General features: G+C 36.5%; 1 protein-coding gene across 3 annotated transcripts in view; it reads right to left on the bottom strand.

The window, feature by feature from the left end:
* Positions 1-21,861, bottom strand: part of TRRAP (transformation/transcription domain associated protein) — a 154,311-nt gene that overhangs the window by 22,613 nt on the left and 109,837 nt on the right. For all 3 annotated transcript variants that reach the window (XM_084641925.1, XM_084641926.1, XM_084641924.1), the window contains 6 exons: positions 21,515-21,615; positions 17,578-17,779; positions 14,069-14,233; positions 11,303-11,393; positions 9,300-9,499; positions 7,965-8,226 (listed from right to left, as the gene is read on the bottom strand). In XM_084641925.1, the coding sequence (XP_084498051.1) occupies positions 7,965-8,226; positions 9,300-9,499; positions 11,303-11,393; positions 14,069-14,233; positions 17,578-17,779; positions 21,515-21,615 (1,021 nt within the window). The remainder of the gene's footprint in view (positions 1-7,964; positions 8,227-9,299; positions 9,500-11,302; positions 11,394-14,068; positions 14,234-17,577; positions 17,780-21,514; positions 21,616-21,861) is intronic.

Here is a 21,861-nt window from a genome sequence, read left to right on the forward strand (position 1 = left end):
TGTTAAGCATAAGACGTAACACGTTATAAGCGGTCACTAAAAATGAAGTGGGCAATTGAGGGTCAGCCGTTATGCATAAGGGATTTGAAAATATGCATTTAAGAGTAGCAGGCAAATGTAGTGTGTTAACACCAACCTTCAAACAACCCCACAACCGCATCATCAGAAGCAAGCTCCCCACAGACCAGGATACATCAAGTCAAAGGGGCACTAGACCCTGCCAGAACAAGAGATGCAGAACCTGCAGACATATCACACACAACACAGCTTTCAAGATCCATGGGTCCTACATGTGCTTATCACAACATGTGGTGAATGTACTTCATCCACTGCCCCAACAACAACTATGTGGGTGAAACCAGACAAATACTAAACTCTTTAATGAACTCACACACAAAAATGATAAAAGACAAAAACACCCTATCACCCATGTGCGAACAACTTTCACAAAGTGATCACTCGTTATCTGGCCTGTGTAATTGTAGCCATGTCAATCCCAGGATAGGAGACAGACAACATGGGTGAGGTAGTATCTTTTATTGGACAAACTTCTGTTGGTGAGAGACACAAAATTTCGAGCCACACAGAGATCTTCTTCAGGTCTGGGAAAAGTACTCCGAGCATCACCGCTAAATGCAAAGTGGCGATTGTTTAGCCTAAGTAGTTAGCACATAGGGACTATTAAAGGAAGAGAGGTCTGTTAACACCTCTGTCTTATGCTTAACAATCTGTCCCAGCTTGTATTTACCTCAGTCTTTTTCTTTCCCCAGAACTGAAAAAGAGTTCTGTGTGCCTCGAAAGCTTGTGCTTTGTACCAACAGAAGTTGGTTCAATACAAGATATTACCTTATCTGCTATCTTGTCTCTCTCATATCCTAGGACCAAAATGGCTACTGCAAACTATTGGTAGGTGCTTAGGTACCACAGTGGAGAACATGGGATAAGAGCCCAAACAGAACAGAATTTACAAGATAGAAACTGACAATAGTGTAAATCCCAGTTACTGCATATTAAACTCTGAAAATTGCATAATATTTACCATTGATCAATTTGTCAAAACAAGCAAGGTCTTCTTTAGCTTTACTGTGTTAGAAACGCACTACACATTTCCTCACAGCCTGTACAAGATTCACAGTTAGCCCTGGTTTACACTGGGGGGATCGATCTAAGTTACGCAACTTCAGCTATGTGAATAATGTAGCTGAAGTCGACGTACTTAGATCGACTTCCTGTGGTGTCTTCACCGCGGTTAGTCGACTGCTGCCGCTCCCCCTTCGACTCTGCCTATGCCTCTCCCAGCGCTGGAGTACAGGAGAGTGCTCGGGGGTCGATTTATCGCGTCTAGACTAGACATGATAATCGATCCCCGCTGGCTCGATCGCTGCCCGCCAATCGGCGGGTAGTGAAGACATACCCTTATAGTAGAACAATTTCTGCATGTGAAATCTCCAATATGGCTTAATACAACTAGAATGCTAGGGAAAATTATCTGTTAATCTCAGAGATGACACAGTACATTTAGAACACAAACTACTGTGCAGTCTGTTACATATGTAAAATATTTTCTAGGTCTCCAATATAACTATTAAGCATTTGAGAGAAATAAGTTAAAATAATTGTGAGTGTAAAACCTGAGAGGAAAGAGAAATTGGATCATATTAGACAAACATCTGCCATGAACATCCATTTACAGTGCACTAACAATGAAATAATTACAAACACACTGGGGCCAAATTTTCAACCACAACCACAAAAACAGGGGTCACAAAAAGATGCATTTTGTCCACAAATCTGGTAACTCCCTCTACAAACAAATTTTACAGAACCTCAATACACCATGTTTTTGTGGGTGTACTTTTTGAATGCAAAATAAAAAAAACTGGCCCTATACACTATTAGCCACAATTCAGTGTGTGTGAGAGAGAGAGCGAGAGAGAGACAGAGAGAAGGAAATGCATACATGCATGCACAAATAATCACCTCCTAAAAACCTGACAGTTGCCATAAATCTCTTAGGTTTTTAAAGGGTAACCACTATATACTCACACATTATATACATAGCATACTTCTCTCTCTCTCTCTCTCACACACACACACACGGACGATATCAATTTAATGAATTCCTTATGATGCTGCTAACTTTTAGAGAGTTTTTTTAAATCATGACAGGATTTCTTTATCTTTTTCTATTCTGATTTAAAAAAATCAAATTAATTTAAAAGAAATTTATTTTCTTTGTATCAACATATAATGGTGTTTTACACTCTGCTGGTTTCATAGCAGCAGCTGCTCTAAAAAAATGTTCAGAGCACCATTGGTAGCCACAACAATGCTGATTCTCACGCCAAAATATTTAGTGTGAGACTGTCCTATATTAGACTTACATATTAATTTCAATTTCTTTCAAAACATAAGAAAAACTCATAAAGGACACGTGCAGTTTCCAGGTTAGAGACATGAAGAATAATTTTGTTAGAGTCTAAGAACTATTACTGTAGTTAACTGACAGTCCCTGTTCTGCTTTTATACACTATGCGCAGCACAACTCTGATAACTACAGATATTATAATAAAAATATCTGATTATAATTCCAAGTCTACCCTCTAGTGAGCAATATGAGTAAATCACTTTACAAAAAAGTGACAATAGGACTGCATTATTTCTTTCTGTAACTCCATGAAGTGCAGCAAAATGTCCCCAAATTACAACTACAGTATTCTAATGACATGCAAATATCCAACGTGGTAGAAATATGCTACCATGTTAATTTATTTTTACACCAAGTCATTCATTTCACTATAGGAATTACTCCAGTTTGGTGAAAATGCCTATTTTAGATATTTTTTGCTTTGTTTCTCAATGGCAGATAGGAATGACAGAGAGTGAGCTCAATTAATTAATCTTTTTCATTCATGTCACATGGGCTCCACACAGAGCCCATCTGAGAAGAAAATAAGTAACTTCAGCCGTAAGAAGGGGAGAAGAAATATCACTCGCTTCACTCTGGTGAAAGACTTTTGTACTTTGCTTTGCAGACAGCTTAATTTAGACAGATAATGTTTTATTTATCTATTTCAACCACTACTAAAAGCTAAGTCTTGCTCCTTGAATTAGTTCAAGATTTACCAAGGCAATGAAGAAATCACAGTCAAATGTAAAGTGTAGAAAATATTGGGAAAATACTGACAAATGTGGAATTACCCATAGATAACACCAACACATTTACTTATCAGAGCAAACATTGTTTTTATAATTACTATGATAAAAATAACAGGTTACCACAATTACACGTACGTCAGAATCCCACGGCATGCAGCCATAAGAAGGACTTATCCATACAGCCTCTTTTCTCATAACTAAGGTTAAGATTTTGTCACAATTATTTTTAGTAAAAGTCACACACAGGTCATGGGCAATAAACTAAAATTCACAGAAGCCCGTGACCACCTGTCTGACTTTTACTAAAAATAATGGGGGTGGAACTGATGGGGGGGATGACTAAAACCCGAGCCCCACTGGGAGGTGGATGGGGGACGAGGATGTGTCTAACACCTGCAACAGCTGAGAGTCCAGGGCCCACACTGCCCACAGCTCAGACATCTGGGGCCTCCACCGCCCACAGCTCAAACATCCGGGGCCCCCACCGCCCGTGGCAGCTGAAGACTCTGGGGCCGGCAACTTGGCTCTTCGGGGCCCCTGCCACCCACAGTACCTGACACCTCGGGGACCCCGCAGTGGCTGGGGCTCCAAGGCTCCGGCCCCGCCACTCAGGGCACGTGGCTAAAGCTGAAGGGAAAATGTCACATAGGTCTCTGAAAGACACAGTCTGTGATCTCTGAGACAAAATCTTATCATTACTCATAACAGAATCCGAAGATATAAATCAGGGTGTAATCCTGAACCCACTTTTGTTCTTTCCAGTAATTCAAAAATCCTTAACCAACTAATGTGAAGAAGTGGGGACGGTGGGTGCAGTGTACGGACTTATACAGACAATTATCTCAACAAACCAATTACTACAATAACTAACTTTCTCTTTTGAGAATTACCTATATGCATCCCCTCCTCTGGCAAACCACAATGACCCACCAGGTGAAAGAGATTGAGAAATATTAAAGCAACTTCAACACTACTCTTCCAAGCTGGGCATCAAATCTAGATGCCAAATCAAAGGAGTAAGGACTTCCTCTTAAACCCCATACAAATTTTGCACTTGGATGGAATGAGAGTCTCTGAGACACTGGAAACAGCTAGAATGCCCATCACTCCAGGAGAAAAATATGTTGCAGGTCTAGCACGATTTGAATCCTGGGACCTTCAGCATACCCCAGAAGTTTGGCAGAAGAGGAAGGCCAAGGAATCAGTCCTGGGTAGGAATCCCCCTAACACACAAACTTGTGGAAGGAAAAGGAAACTAAATACTGAGAAAAGAAAATACACCAACTAATGGCAAAGTCTTCTAGGAAGCAGCGGATACAGTCACTCTGTCTTGAGCAGCAAGCACTGAGAAGAAACTGGAGCAACAGCAGATCTTCTCCTTCCTTTATACTCTTGCTTTGGAACACAAGGTAGTAGAGCGTCCAGGCACAGACCCACACACACTGCTGAGTCAAATTTCCAACTGCATGTGTTCAGGTACACGCACATCCTATAGTGGAGCACCCACCGGGATATATACTAGAAGAAGCAGCTTTTTTCTGGGGGAACTAGTTCTACTACTCCTATTAACCAGAAGGTGAGAGATGTCATTCACCATCAGCTCGTATTTAATAGGATTGTTCCAGGCTCAACATCCATCCGCCTACGCCAGGAATAATTGCAACAATTCTCTCTTTCTATGACAGTGGAGAGATTTCTTCAAAGACGGGCTAGCTCCTTGCCTTGGCTCTATTTAGCCGACTGTACTATGTTGGGAGAGAGAAGGCACAGAACTTGGCAAATGGTCCTGTTTATAGAACCATCCCATCAAAAATTCTGGCAAAATTATAGAGCGGGAAACTATTGGAACTTAAACTTGGCTTTAAAAGCTGGGATGGTAACAGATAAGAGAGAAAACAAGCTGAACTCCATTTGCTTGGCTGTAGATAGAGATTTTAGAATGAGGATGGAAAGGGTATGGCCAATCCCTGGAGCCTCCTGGAGGTATCTGATCTCCTTTTTGTATTTGTAGGAAGAAAGAAAGATCTCAACTGTTGGAAGAAGAGGTTATGGAACCACAATACATTATTTGCATATGTCTTTTGAAAATATATCTATCTGTCAACAGTAACCTAAGAATAACTGCAGGGAACACAGTTTACCTTTAGATAGATTCTTAACTAATATACACATGTCATAGAAGACTTGGAAACCAGATGTAAATATCCACACATCAAGTAAATACAAAAGATGTTGAAAACTATAAATACAAACATGGTCACTTCTAAGTGTAACAGAATGCAGACCCCATTGACTCAGAATGAACAGGCCCAAAGCACATAAGGAAATGTAGGCATGATCTACTACTAATAGTTGTCCAAAAATGTTAATACATTTGCTAAATCCAGTAATTAAGTTTCTATTAATTTGATAATGTAGTTTCTACTTCTACTGCAAATTAATCACAAACCTAATTTCATTTTCTGCATAATAAATTAAATTATAGAAGACTCCACAAAGCAAGCATATTCACCAATTTAATTTCATCTATTTTTTCACACTTCAATTTTGAATTAAACCCCAAATTTAATAGATTAAAGCCTAATCTAATCTAACACTAACTAAAATAACTATTTTAATCCTGTAACCACTCACGCTTAATCATAATTGAAAAATAAATTTTGAAGTCTGCAAAAAAAAAAATAATCAGACAAATTCCTTATTCTTAAACTGAAATTTAAGGGAAACACTTTGTATCTTGATTACTTTAAAATGTTATTTTATTAAATAGCTCCAGAAAAAACTTCCCCCTTTAGGTTTGTTTAAACACTGATGCATATAATTTTTGTAAAAGTCTGACAGGATAACAAAGCTAGAAACTTTAAATATGCCACTTATAAATTTTGAAATTGTGCAAAGAAAATACCATACAGAATAAAATGAAAATGTTATCAGTATAAGCTATTTTCATACCAAAGATGGACACTACAAAATAATTAATCTTAAGTCTTACAATACTTTTCCTAGGAGGTTGCGGGGGTTTTTGTTTTGTTTTTAAAAAGTAACTACTCCCTTCTATGTTCCTCTTAGAATTCCAAGTCTAACTTCATAATTATTGTCCTCTAAAGCCTACAAAAATTAAGATCTCCCAGAAGTTGTATCTGGAAGGAAACAAAGCATCAAGAGAAATAAGGACTAAGATAACATAAAAAACACTATAAAAACAATTATCTTCAGTGACTAAATGTGTCCTGATATTGCAATATGTAAATAATAAAAGGTTTTCAAAAATAAGAAATCCTTATCTACATTAAACTGTATTTTGATTCTCTGTAATTTTCAGACAATTGGGGATATGTGAAATGCTTCAACTACTCTTTCCCTCCCTTGTAGCCTTTATCCATTAAATTTAATCATATGGTTCAGGACTTCTATTATCTACTGTCATGCAACTGCTGTGTTTCAAAGAGTACATCATGCAATACATAATGTGCACAAGATATGTAGGTCATATCTGTGACTGGGAGCTACTTTCACAAGAATCTCAACAGATCACTTATTTTCACATCATAGTCGGTAAGATGCTTGAAAAAACACTATAACTCTAACTCAATAAAGTACTCAGTAATAGTGCTGACCTTGAATACTGAATACAGTTAAGTTCCATAATTACTTATGAACACTAACGTCTAAAATTTTTAAATGAATTTATCAAAATAGGCTTTAGAAAAACAGTTGAAAACGTAGCTCTACATTAAAATATGCCTTTCCAATTCAGAGGTTTAATATTTTTCTGTTTGAAAGAGTTTATAGTCTACTATTCCATTTTCTCTGATTTTTAGTCTTTTTTCAGGATAAGCCAAGGAAGTATTGCTGCAACAGAAGCAAATTTCCATGACCAAGGAAACCATGAAATCCCCTCCCATAAAATGTTAAGCTTCTGTATCTCATATATAGACAATGTCTGAGTGGCCTTGATACTTCTGAGTGTTTGTTACATTAAAACTGCTTTGTAGGCTTTTCTTAGGTAAGTGACTCACTTTCAATTCAACACCAGAGACACATAAAATATTATAATTCTGCTGGCAAATAAAAGTATGAAATACCTAATAAGCTACTTCCCAAAAGAATCCTTTTATTAGACCTGCCTATTGTTATGGATTTATCTAACACAATTATGTGAATGTGTAGAGAATTTTATAATCTAGCTATCCAAAATCAATATTACCTATCAGATGTTGATAATTTTGGAAAACTGTACATAATACTGTTTGTTGGACTTTTGTGATGAAAATTGTGATTACATTTTAAGTGACTTACATTGTGTGCTTTTAGTATAAATAAGGACTATCGAGCTATTAATAGTTTTAATCTGCCAGATAGATTTGTCATTCACCATGCAAGCAGTCAAAATGTGCTAATCCTTTGTTGAAGTGCTGTAATGTACTTATTTTTGTAAACAGGAGTAATTTGACTACAGATATGGCAAGAATGGAAAAACTACATACTATACTACAAACGTTCTTTCTCCGGTGTTGTGGTCTAATTTTCTTGCATGCATTTTTTACTACTCCAAAGAGTATAGGACTGGACAGGCACTAGACCATTGTAAATTTTTCAAATGATAAAAATTTGGTTTGTTCTATAGTCATTTTTCCTCCTCAGAAAGGAAGAGTAAAGACCATTTTCGGATCTGAACATTGGACAAACAATATTTTAATTGCAGATTGTTATTCACCCACGGAAGCTTATGCTCCAATACATCTGTTAGTCTATACGGTGCCATAGGACTCTTTGCCACTTGAACATATGTTGTAAGATCTCACCTGTTGTAAACTGCCCTTTTAATTTCTGAAATACAGGGTCTTGAGCTGTAGCCTGTGCTCTTCTAGCCAACGACTCTGAAGCTGCACTGGAAAACATAGTGGAGACATTTGACACATTCTCCAGTCCCACTCCAAAGGTACTGACCAACTTCTTGACAAAATTTAGTGTATGGGGAGTGATTTTGGCATCTGAAACAGCTCCACTTTTCTCAAAGGCAACTGAATAGCACTTTGCCAGGCCTTGCTGCAGCTGTCTAAGAACCTAATAAAAGAATAAAAGAAAAAACAAGTATATTGTTAGGTCTTTTGATTTGACAACAAATATACACTACTACTACCATCCAATGCGGTACTAGAATACAGCAAAACCAGAATACATTTTCTAATAGTAAAATTATCCTTTACTTAAATCTAGATTATGAATCTTATTTATGTAAGGCCTCTTTCTGCTTCCATTGCAGTCACTGGAAGCAATAGCTGGCCCTTAAGTCAAAATACAGAAGAACTTTATTTGTAGTAGCGCCTGAGATGCTATTTAGCAAAAGAATCATCAGATATTCAATAAGGGCCTACTACTGAGAGTTGAAGCATTGAGTCTTACCACTGAAAATTAGCAAATTACACAGATGTAACAAATAAAGTGCATCACAAAATGTACTTTGTTCATTTGACAGCTCTAATTTAAATTCTCAGTATTCTGGAGTACATTAATAAACATGAGGAGGTTTTCATAAAATAACAAAGTGTTAGTAATATGAGACCTTATTAAAGCCTATGGTATTAAATCTCTTCTGAGTAGGGGTAAGAAACAATTATTTTGGGAGGCAAACGCTAAAGTGGATAATCTGGTCAAGCAAGATTCCAGAGTATTAAATGTGCTGTATTTACTTTCCAAAACACACAGATCAAATTTAATTTAGACTTTGTGCAGTAGCTCCCAATTCTACTTCACAAACCACCACATCTAAAGAGAAACACAAAGAAACATAATGCAAGAATTTAAAGTGTCCCTTGCAATACAAGATTCAGCTGGAATTCTATGATTAGAAGAAATATTTATCACACTAATTATTTCGGAGAGATTTTTTCCACAGCATCTACATCACTTTTAAGACTATAGAAAAATTAAAAGTTGCTACATCTGAAGGCAGAATTGTTAGGGTTATTTTTTAAACAGACCAGTTTATTGTGCAACAGTTTACTAAACAAAATCTATAGAAAATACTGTCAGATATGAAAAATAAACAGTCTATTTTATACATATTATACATCTAAATTTGATTTGGATTTTATGCATGTAAAGTAATTCTGAATAGTTATATTAAGCCCAAATACCTCTTCATGCCAATTCTCTCTGAACCAGACCATTTGATCTACAATTCCTTCCAGTGAGGACAAAAGTGTCGGATGCAGTTCTCGCTGCATATGCATAATTCGGCTGCAGCGCCACATAGGTGCAGTGGCTCTTATTGGCCCAGGATCTGATGCAGAATGAGATTGATTTCCTACTGAACTTGGCTGCTGCTGTCCAGAATCTGGGACAAAACCCAAACAGCATAGTTAACTTTCAGAGAACTATGAAAGAGATGATTGCATGATATTCAAAAAAATATACTGTCTGAATCTGCTTCCAAAGGAAACTGAAGCTAGTTTTCTATAATTCAGTGGAAAATAAAAGATTAAATCAAAATTGTTTAAAATATAATTTCATTGTTTCATAAAGGTAAGAGCAAAACATACTTTTTTTTAAAATGAGTGAAGACTTGTACCTTTAATCTTTTTGCATTGGTTTGCGCAATACATTTCCTCTTAAAGTAAAAGGCAAAAGTTAAGATATTCAATTTCTTTCTGCTTTCATGAAACCTCATAACATAACTGGGACAACAGGTGATCTAGTATCAACAGGTATGAAATTTATCCTAAGGAACATCTCTTACTAAAACTAATTTATTATACAAAGACCACTGAATGGTCTTATGAATGATATAATTAACAGGTCAATTTCAGGGTATGAGCTTGCAACTTACTAAATGATGAGAGGCTGTTTCAAATGATACCATATGACTTAAGAGCAATGTTTAGGAGTTACAAAGTATGAGGTAGAGTCTAGAGAAAAATGATCAGCTATCTATTATACATGCAGTGATATCATTATTAAGGCAGAATTTTGCATGCAGAACATCCATTTCTGGAAATTAATGTAATGAAAACCAACAAAAAGGCAATATACAACTAATATCAAGAAATACAATGTAATTTTAGTATTATTGTATGTGAACATTTTTCCCTCTGTAGAGCAATACACCTAGGAAATAGGAGGTTACTTAAATAGTGCCCTTTAGAATGTATGCAGAAAATACACTGATTCACAAGTGAAACAGGTGATTACCTAAACAATGCACTTGTAACCAAAAACAACAAAACAAAACAACTAGAACAAAAGGAAATATTTATGTTGTTCAAATAGTTTTCTTGGGAGCTATTCTTGAGAGACTACATGGGCCAAAAGAATAAGTAGGTGCTGTGGAATTGCTTGATATGGTTATGCTTCACAGGGATTTGTTCCTGAAAATAGCTGGACATATCCTTCATTCGCCCCCCACCCCAATAGATCAAAACCCAGAATTGCTTCTATTTTGTTTGCACTCGTGTGGTTAGTGTCCTTGAAAATACAGCGTGACAGTGAATTTTAGAGAGCATTTACAGAGGAAGTTTAATTCAAGGTAAAAATTTAGAGAACATATATGGCAAGAAGTTTATCTTAAACACTGACATGTGCACTGAAAGCTGATTCTAAAGAGCTACGTTCATCCAACAGTGAATAGAATGCCATGTGACCTATGCATCCAATCAAAACTAACCAAAAGGAAGGACAGCTTCCTGGCTAATATTGTGGACTGGGACTCTGGAGACTGGGTTCCGCTATTATTCTGACAGACATCCTGCATGATTTTAGATGACTCAATCTCTATGCCTCAGTTCCCCATCTGCAAACTCAGGATAACAGCACTTCTGTAACTCACAAGGGCTTTATGAGCATAAAAACCCATGAATGATTGTGCAGCTCTCCGATATTACAGTAATGCGGGCACATAAGTATATAGAACTTAATATAATGAATATATTCAACAAAATTGTGAAGTATTCATAGATATTTGCAGACAGATATGCTAAACCCAAACAAGTTTACCATTAATTATTCCCTTAAGCTCTAAGCCTTGATAAGTAGCTATCCTTCCTAGTGAACTTGATTTACCAGGAAGTCAGGGAATCCCCATTGGAGAGACGAAGTTGCAACTGCCAATTGAGCACAGTGAATTTTAAGACTAACAACTCACCACTTTTGTAGCGCTCTCGTTGTTCTATCTTCAGTGTCAAATAGAGGGTCCTGATAGGAAAGTAGACAGCCTGGGGATAGACTCTTCCCACCTATTTGAATATAAACACATAGGAAATTATCGTCACTATTTTGTTGGTTTACAAAGGGAATCTATAAAGAATACACAAGAGCTCGAGTATATACTAAACAAGTGCATTTCAAGAATTCACTGATTTATTTAGAATCTATCATTAAAGTTCATTTCAGCAACAAAAAAATCCAAAGAAAAAGAGGGTAGAGTCATAGAAATGACATGGTGCATCTCTGCACACTGTAGTAAGGGATATCTAATTAGGATTCCCACTATTGTATTGCCTAATAAATCTGGAAACAGCACAATGCAAGAGTACCTGACCAGCTCAAAGATCTTACTCATGCACATAATAGAAGAAAAACAGACATAACACCAGTTAGTCTTTAAATTAGGCCACAATTCCCAATGAACCCAATGTCACGTGATAGCTAGGCCCATTAGAGAGTAACCTTACTCCACATAATTGCTGCACTGAATGTGAAAAATAGTCACTTAATGTAAAGGGATACCACTTTCACCAAACAAAGGTTTTATGGCTCCTACAGAAAAAAGCTGAGTACACATTAACATACAACTTTTGCCTTTAAATCTATAAATCTCAGTGTCCATTAAATGAGTGGAACAATGTACTTAACTTGGCCATATGATGTAGGCAAGCATAAGATATGGCAAAAAAGTTTTTCTAGCCATATTTTTTCTTAAAAATATACTGTCCTTACATTTAAATGAGCAAGATATGTACAAATAATCTTAGAGTGTCCAAATGTAACTGAACAGAGATTACTGACATGATGTATATACTTTCCATGGAGTCAAACCAGGAATAAATGATTTTATGAGAAGTTTATCTGGTAAAAATCTCATTTCCAATAAAGTTCATTTTTTAATTTCTTCTGCAGCCTTAAGGCCCCAAATTAATAATACATAAAACTTTTATAACACCCTTCTTTCATCCTATTATCAAAAAAGGAAATTTTTTCGAAAGCATTTAAGGGACTTATGGACCTAAGCCCAATGACTCTCAATGGGACTTGAGGCCTTAAATCACCTAGCACTTTTGAAAATTTTACTAAAAAGAGCTTTATAAATACTGAGCCTCAACAAGTTGGTGAAACAGTTTTTATTCTAATGCAAGAAGTACATGCATCAATCCTCAGTAGATAGCTGAACTCTTGTTTTGAAAGACACAACACCAAGATACAATGAAATCAGGAAGCATGCCCCAAAATGTTCTGCTTCCTCAAGGCTGCAGGGGAGTCTCTCTCTTTTCAAAATCTCCATTTTATTGTAATTCTGTTATCTTATATTTCTTTTTAAAACACAGTAATTCTCTCTTAGGACCCTAAAAAAGGTAGGGGCAACGGCAAACATACAGAAAGTGGGAGCACTGTAAAAATGGAAAGGGAAGTCATGAGAAAAGGGATGATTTTTCCCTTTTGTCAGCATCCAGGGGACTGAGGGGACATTGTAGCCTGGAGCAGCCTAGGCTACAACACAGCCAGCTATCATGACTTCATACATTAGCCTGCATCTTAAAAGGGGTTTTCAATCATGTTAAGATACAATTGTGCTAGCTCAATCAAGTTAACACACATCACCCTTTTTGACCATTGAGACAGGGCCTAGGTGGGTAAGAGCCTATGCTTGACCATGAACAGCTAACATATTTTAAACTGCTCTATACTAAGTGCTAACTCATTTTCAAACACTAAACCATCAAAATCTAAAACATGTTAACACATTTACCAAAAACAAAACAAACAAACAAAAAAACCCCATCCTCCCCCCAACCACTTTTTTTCCTAGTCTAAACAGGATCCTAGTGTCAGTAACAGCTTTCGCCAATTTCCTATGGCGGGAATTAAGGCTGAGGTAGCACTATGATGGCTCAGTTCTCCATCCAGGGCCACAAGAATGGATGCAACCCTCTTGTGAAGATTGCTGCACAGACTACAAGGAAAAAAAGATCCCTTGGCACCCATTTTACAGATTGGTAAACTGAGGCCCGGGGATTTAAGTGCTTTGTCCAAGATTATATAGCAAATCACTGAAAGGGCTGAACCCATGAGTTTAGATTATTAGTTTAAACCCCTCAAATCTCATTGTCATTTCTCTAATTATTTGGCAATGCCATCTCTGAATAAAATTCCACATAGGCTTTGCTTATTATTCTCGCAGGGCTAGGTATTTTTAAATTTTTAACTGACATCTCAAGCCCCTTCTACTCCCCCACAAAAAAACCCAAAAAACAAAACACAAAACCCAGCAAAACAATATCGGGTTTTTTTTTAAAATTACTTTAAGGCAAAACCAGAACAATTCTCCAATTCCTAATCCTGCATTATATGCATAATTTAACCGTGCATCTTCAAACATGGGCAATTATGTTCACAACAATGCAATATGAAGTACAACACCAGAGGGAAAGTTGTAATGTTTTGTTGCAGACCTGGTATACAATAGTTGTTTATTTAATCTTGTTTCATCAAAAATTCACTTTGAAATTAACACATCCTGTTTACATGGAAAAAATGGAGAAACATGTTCATAATTGTACACTCAGTAAAATTTTGAAATCTTAACACTTCCTTCATTTTGCTTTAAAAATACTTACAGTACCTAATCTTACAAAAACACAATATGAATAACAAAGAAGTAGAAACGATCATCTGTACCGAACATCCACCCTACCTGACTAATGAGGTTCAGAAGAAGCTTGCCCTCTGAGCCAACCAAACATGTTAACAACTGTGGAATCCAAGCAAGCCACTGGATAGGTGGGACACCAATACAGTACTTGTCTACTGCATCTGCTAGTGTGTTCTTATCATCATCAAAACTCAGAAGCCAGAGAACCTAAAAGCAAAAAAAAAAAAAAAAAAGAAGCAGCTTCAAGAGGATATCTGAACTTGTATCTTTCTGACATTAAGTATTTTCAGAAGGTGACGTATGGAATCTGGTCACTAGTAAGTTACATATTTCACCCATAAAGAAAAGGAGTACTTGTGGCACCTTAGAGACTAACCAATTTATTTGAGCATAAGCTCACCCATAAATGTTTAGGTTTCTAAATATTAACCAAAAAATGTTGCAGCAGAAGAAAGCCCTGCATAGCCAACCATATTACACAAGACAAACTACGGTAAATGAAAAAAATTATCAAACTTTTATTTACAAAAGTGAATCTGCACAGTCTGTGGAATCCATACAATCATTAAAGAAAAACATCTATTGTATTTTATATTAGAGAACAAAGAACTTCGAAAGAAAGAACTTCAAAATGATACATCCTCAGAAAAATCCTTCAACTGTAGAATAAAGATAGGAGATGGAGGCACATTCTGCCAAATCATCAATTAGTGGATTTTATTTATGCAAATACATGCTAAGAGCATTAATTGAATAGAAGCATATTTACTTATGGATCTGTTAAACTATCCATAGTGGCAACTGCATCCTCAAGAGATCATCTTGCAAACTACCTCCCCTCCACAACTGCATGAAATCAACTCCTCTCCCATTTGTCTTCTGAAACAACTACACACTCTGTTTATATGGAAAAGTAAAATATTTAATATATTTTTACATTATTTGTGATAAATAATATACAGTTATTTTAATCTTTCAATTTATTTCACTTTTTATATCACTGTTAGAGAGTCTAACCTTCAGCTAAATCTTTGTGAGTAAGAGATTTAAATTGAATCAAAATGCTCAGTTTTCATTTGATTTTATATGTAGCTTTTTCAGAAGGAAAAAAACCGTGTAGGTGTCAACCAACCAATCTTTGGCAGTTTGAGGTTGTTCACATTTCCAGCATTTAGAAACAAGCCTCTCAGCCATCAGCAAGTCTTCACATGTGAATTTTGCTTTATATTTGTTTCACTGTCATATGATAATACTTTAAACTTGGAACCATTCAGTTTGTATAACTAATTCTAGATGATCAGTGACATGCCTCTCCTTCGTTTAATTTTGGAGGAGAGCCCAAAGCTCACGTAACAAGGTGCACTAATGTACCCTGTAGCTTTGAGAACAAGGAAAAGCTTGCTCCTCGGTCCTTTATGAGGAGTACAGCTCCTGTGAAGAACCCTTTGACATCACTAGATATTACCTCAGCTTGGTTTCACCAGTAGGCTTGTGCTGGAATTGTGCTGAGAGAATTTACTTGAGAGAAACTAGAAGCAACTCAATGAAACAACAAGAGACACTCTGAATAAAGGAAATGAACGACCTTAACATAAAGTACAGGTGAAGTCGGGTGGGGGGGAGGGGGGTGAAAAAAGAAAGCAACATCCCTATTTTGCTGCCTTTTATCACACTGCGTACATTTTTCAGCGCTCTTGGAAAACAATCAGCTTTTACCATTGCAAAAATACAGCTTTAACAACATAAGCCCATAGAAAATGGTCTCCGGTCAAAGAGTCTCAGCAGAGATGGTATCTTATTTCATTCATCTACTTATGGTGAAAGTCTCAAAGCCTAATTTGGAACTTAAGGGTTAATATTATTAGGGATGGGCAAATTCACCTTTTTCTTAAAAGGAAATTAAATGCAAAATATATAAGTAAATGTAATACTAAGCTTGTGCAGTTAAAATTGCAAAGCAGGTAATGCAAAAGTTAAGACTACAACAGCAATTTTACTTTGGCTGTATTGCACACATTTTCTGGGTTTTTTTCTGACTATCCATGTCCATTCATAATGTAGACAATGAGCTATACAGCTAAGCTAACTTTGATGCTGGAATCTGAATGTTTATATTTTCTGCATTTTTCTGATTTTAACTATGTAACCTTAATGCTACATTGTTGTTTGTATTTGAATTAAAAAAAAAAAAAAAAAACACTCACCCCAAAGTGCCAGTTATTTCATGAGAAAAGATATCTGAAGTAAAATTTGGTGATTTGGCAACATAACACTGCCAGTTAACAGCAGAGCACAAAGATAGTAAATATATTTGTCTGATGAACTTAAAATAAAAAACAAAGCCCAAGAAATTGCAGAAAAGGATGTGTTAATTGTGTTTTTAAATCTTTTAGATAATACAAATAAAGTTCAACCACAGTTTCGATTATGGAAGCAGTGATATTGTTAGCACCTCTGGTGGAATCAGAAGGGCCGTTCCCCTACAATTAAGTAAAAGAAAGAGGTGTTGGTGTAGAAGTTGAAATTCAAGAGAGAAAATCTTCAGTATTGTTAATACTGTTTTCATTTGTTAAATATCCAGCTAAATTAAAAAGCAGAACTCAAAGTTCTTGCTAAAAATCTTTGTCTTATATTGTAGAACCGGACTGGGAGAACAGTAACATCCTCTAAAGCACCGGATGTGTCATCATTATTCATACGGGATATTTTCTGCACTTTTGCATACGAAGGGAGAATATTTCCCAGCAAAGAATGTCATCAGTTTCAGATTTTTCCATGAGGGTTGTTAAAAAGTGAACACTTAACGGTGAAGACATACATGCACAGTGAGAGCTGGCTGCCATGTTATAAACGCCAATACATACATACACAAATAAATAAAAAGGAGGAGAGCTCATACAGAAATATTCTCTCTTATTGACTAGTTTTAATTCAATAACTGTTGTAAAAAAACCCCAAACCCTTATAATTGTCACTGAACAATATAATATGGACAAATGTAAATTCAAGATGATTTTCAAGGGCAAGACATCTCCGATGCAGATTTCTCTTTGCATAGTGGACTGGAAATGCAGCTGGAGGAGCTAAGTTTAGTCCCTACAACACTCCTGCAGTATAGGATGGATTTTGGAGAGCTGGAGTCCAAGATTATTGATGTAGTTGCCCTGTGCCTCAACAGCAGTAGTAGCAAGAACTATGCAGATTGGGGAGGTTGATTTTAAGATCTTATACAACAGGAAGTGCCCTTCATCTGGACTCTCGTGGCTCTGACTGGAAGAGGGGCCAAGAATAGCTCCTTTATGCTGGGAGGTCTGGGACCTATACAATCACTGATGCATACTGCATTAGACTGAAATATTGCCAGGCAGTATTACTTACTTTCTGAGGCTTATTGAGCAGTTAAAGTTGTAGCATAATGTGTAAACCAAACCAAACGTGTGTTATTCATCTGTGCTGTCCTCCTCTATGCTGATGTCCCAAGGAACAACTTGGCTCTTATTATGCAGCTGTACCATAACCATTTCTTAAAAAATACATTTTCTAGGTCTTACCTTTGCTAAGTATTTTCTTGATTTGCTCTCATTCTGATGGCGACATGCATGCAGGTAGCAAGTAATGGCAGATACTCCTAGGTGCAGCTGACGTTCTTTCACAAAGATATTCTCCAAGTAGTCACCCCACATTGCCCAAGCCTTCACTAACACATCGTGCATCTGCACAGCTGCAGAAAAAGCTTTATTTGCTTCTTCAGACCTGCAGGATTATAGTATGTGACTAATTTGAATATTTATTTTACCTTAATAAAAACTAAGCTGAGTAATAAGTAGTAACACAGTAATCACAAAACATGGCACTCAACCTGGTTATTTTCTTAATACTGAACTGCATTTTTATTATTCAGTTCTCTAGTAATGAGGTTCCCCCTCCCCCACATTGCTAGCTTTCCATGAGCTTTCTTATGCAAAGCTGAATGTTTATTAAAATAAAAGTTTCATAATAGGAACACCGAGATACTGTTAAAAGGTCTATATTTACCACCACTTGAAAAACTGAAAAAAATCTTCCTATTAAAAAAACCAACAACCAGCCAAACAGCCTGTATTTTCAAGCAAACTCTCCTAGCAAATAATGAATAGGGAATTAAATATAACAGCCTTTCTTTAGAATTCATCTGATCCTGCCACTTATCCTCTCATCCCTTGAAGTCATGATCATCTATCTCCTAATGATCTTCAAACAATGTTTGAATTAGTCTCCGACTACAAAGAGGAAAATAATGACAATTCACTGTTTATCACACGTGCACAGTATGTCCCTTGTGTTTAATTTCCTTCTGGGAATTCCACATGCCTCCCCTCATTTTTTGGCAAAATTCTCTCTCACGCTTGTTTACCGAGCAGCAGGAGTGGTATAAAACTGACCCAACCCTAGTTGATTTCATTTAGCTAGGCCACAGGGAAAGCATTTTGTCCAGGCATGATCTTTAGTTGGGGGAAAAGAGAAGCAAAAGCTAGTTTCCCACATTAACATTTCCCCCAAAAAGCACTTCAGTCAAAATTGAGACTTTCTCCCGTGTTGCACCTGCAGAGCAATTCTGCTGTGTCTCAGAAGCAGGGGAAATGGATTAGGAGCAAAATCACTTTCACTACTGTTGCAAGGCAAACAAGCAACACTTGTTTGCAATACTGGCGGAAAGAAAAGGTGGGGAAATAACATAGGAAGGGTGGAGGAAGGAGCAGCCAGAAATATTTCTCCATGATGAACAGAAAGGCAATGGGGGGGGGGGGGGGAGATTGGGAGGATGTGAAGGGGAGAAGTCGGATTGGTAATGTATTGATACCACATCCAAACTCCTTGTCCAGCACATTGAGGACTTGGAAATGAAACTCACAAACAAATGTGAGAGAGATTTTTGCAGAAGAATGAGGGGAAGAGTGTGGAATTCCCATACTGAAATGAATAAAGCCACCAAATCAACGTGATCGGAAAGTGACTCCTTCCATCTCTTCACAGCCAGAACATGTGGCTTTCTGGGGATTGAGGAGGATCACAGATCTCTGACATATACTTTAATTTTAGGAGAGGGGAAAAGTGAAGGTTTTGGCAACTAAAACTGTATTGAATTCACAGAGTCATAGATTCGAAAACCTGAAGGAACCACTGTGATGTCTGAAAACTACTTGTATAGTGTAACAGACTCCCTGTGTAGTGTAACACAGGTCACAGAACTCCCCCTAACATTGATAATCTTAAGACCTTAAATATTTCCCATTCTGATTTCTTCCCCAAATACAGAAGGTTGTGCATATGCCAATTACCCCAATATAAATTAAACTCTTGAATCTGTATAATATGGTGCACACACTAAATACATTTCAAGTACATTAATAAATAAGAGATGAAAGACCTCACTTCGGCATCAATTTTTATCCCTCTCACATATGTACTGCAACACTGAAATGAGGAATCTTTCAAAGCATTTTGGGCTTCTTTGATATAGAAGTGCTCGAAGATAAATACATTCCTCTTACTAGATAAGTACTGGAATAAACAGTGCTATAGTTAAGTATTGCTTGTGTTTCTCTATTAACAGTGAACCTTAAAAATCTCATTTTAATACAAAAATATGAATATTCAATTCAGAAGACTACCCAGCTTGTAATTATCTGTAGCAATACAAAACCTAAGTGACCAGCATTAGGGAAAAAATCACGATGTAAATGAAAATAACCTTGCCTGTCAAATAGCTTATTAAAAACTAATTACTCTCAATATTACCCAGCCACTTATTTTCCTCCAATAGCTTTCCATGTCCTAAGTTGTGCAGTCTTGGAACAGATTACTATGAGAGCAGTCTGATAAATGACTCTCTTTATCACTATTTTCCATTTCTACCGACAGGTTTTGTCCCTAGTCTTCCCTTTCTCTCCTCTTTCCTGTATTATCTATCACTCTGACACCACCGATGACTCTTTATACTACCTTTATCACCTTGTTCACAGAGTGGGCGGCAAAGGGGGGATGGTACACCCACAGGTGACTTAACTTCCAGTTCAGTTTATAGGCAGCAAAGAATTCACTCATTCACTGAGGCGTGCCATGCAAAACTGCCACTTTCATTTTGCTAATTGTAGGAGACAAATACATTACTGAAATTCTATACTTAATTTAGTATACTTTTGCAGAAAAGGGAGAAGAGTAAATATCTTATAATTGCATTTAAAAACTTACTATTCTACCCCATAAATCTGCTTGGATTCTAGACAGACATCATTAATTATTTATTTCATCTGCCCCCATTAAAAATTTAAACTGCCTAGCTTTCAGATGAAGTGTACAACTAAAGCCCATTTGTGGCCATTAAAGATCCTCTTTCACTTCCCATCAAAGTAATTACATTCTGCCCTGTTTAAAATTCCCTGTAGTTTCCATCGGAGAAGATAGTCATCATTTCCTGCCCTGATCTGTTATGTAGTGTTGCAGTGTACAGTTTAAAAGCTGATGAATTTCACTCAAGGAGTGGCTACATTGTACTGATAAGTGAAGTGATTCCCCTACATAAAGCATGCAAGAATAATGCCTTTTTAAATGGGTATGCAAATTCCTGCTGAATTGTACTGAAACTGCATAGGTGCCACGGGATAAAATTTGACCTATAGCTTGTAAATTAGTTTGCCTTCTGGATTAAAAGTGCCGTATCTTTCCCAACAGTAATAAAACACTTATTAACATGGAGGGTGAAAAACAGGTGGCAGGTATCTGTTTAAAAGGAAGCCTTAGAATTTAATGTTTTTAATCTGCTACAGGCAAGACCTTTGCAGTGCATATCAAGCTTTCAATATGATTATTTGAAAGGAGTTTATTATATGGCACTGCCATATTGTGTGATTCAGACTACTTAGACAATTTGCTGTATCTCGTCACCATTGTTTCTTATTCCTTTAATAGCTATTATTTAAGAAAGGGATGTACAGTGAACAAAAGCATACCACTTTTGCTCAGCAGACAGCTCTGATTTTATGGGTTGAACAGAATTTTTTCATAAGTGAACTGTTTTCTCAAAGTAATTCTTAACCCAAAAACTTAATCATATTAATGTCTCCTTTTTTGGCAGCTCCCATCTTATTATGATATTATATTTGTCATACAAAACAAACTAGGCAGAGAACTTCTGAGTCCTAACCTCACTGTGGAGCCTTGTACAAGTCAGTTAACTTTACTTTTTCTCAATATGTAAAACTTCTCTAATAGAAGCAGTGCAAGGATTACTTGACCTAATTTTTCCACAATATTTTGAAAAGGTAAAGGGACGTGTATTACTATTAAAAACCACACAGAAGCTAAGTATCAGTGTGTATATTCATTTTTATCCTGATTTTATACTGGTTTAACATTTGAACAACTTAGCTGCTTAAACATTTTGTTGAAATATTTATGTTGCACTTCTCCCAGATGCATGCTGGTATCTCATCCAACCAACATACTTACTTGTTAATCTGAGCCAAGAACATTCCCTTCAGTGCATAGAACTCAGCCGTCATCTCCTTGGTGAAATACTTCAGATTAGTAGATTCAATAACCTCAAGGCCCTATTAAACAAATTTTTATGAAAGAGTCTGGTACAAAGAATTCTGTATCAATAAAAGGAAAAAGCTTCCTAAAAAGCTGCCAAAATAGAAATTCTCTTGACGTTTAATAAGCAACAATCTGTTCGAATTCTTAAATAAATAAAAAAATGCTTTCTAAAAATCTAAACAGATGCAGAATTTTTTTCAACTTTTCTTGGCTTTTATGCTAAATTCTTTATTGGGTCCTATCCCTTGCACTTGGTAGGC

The sequence above is a fragment of the Lepidochelys olivacea genome, assembly GCF_965140295.1.
Source record: "Lepidochelys olivacea isolate rLepOli2 genome assembly, chromosome: 10".
NCBI classification, from domain to species: domain Eukaryota; kingdom Metazoa; phylum Chordata; order Testudines; family Cheloniidae; genus Lepidochelys; species Lepidochelys olivacea.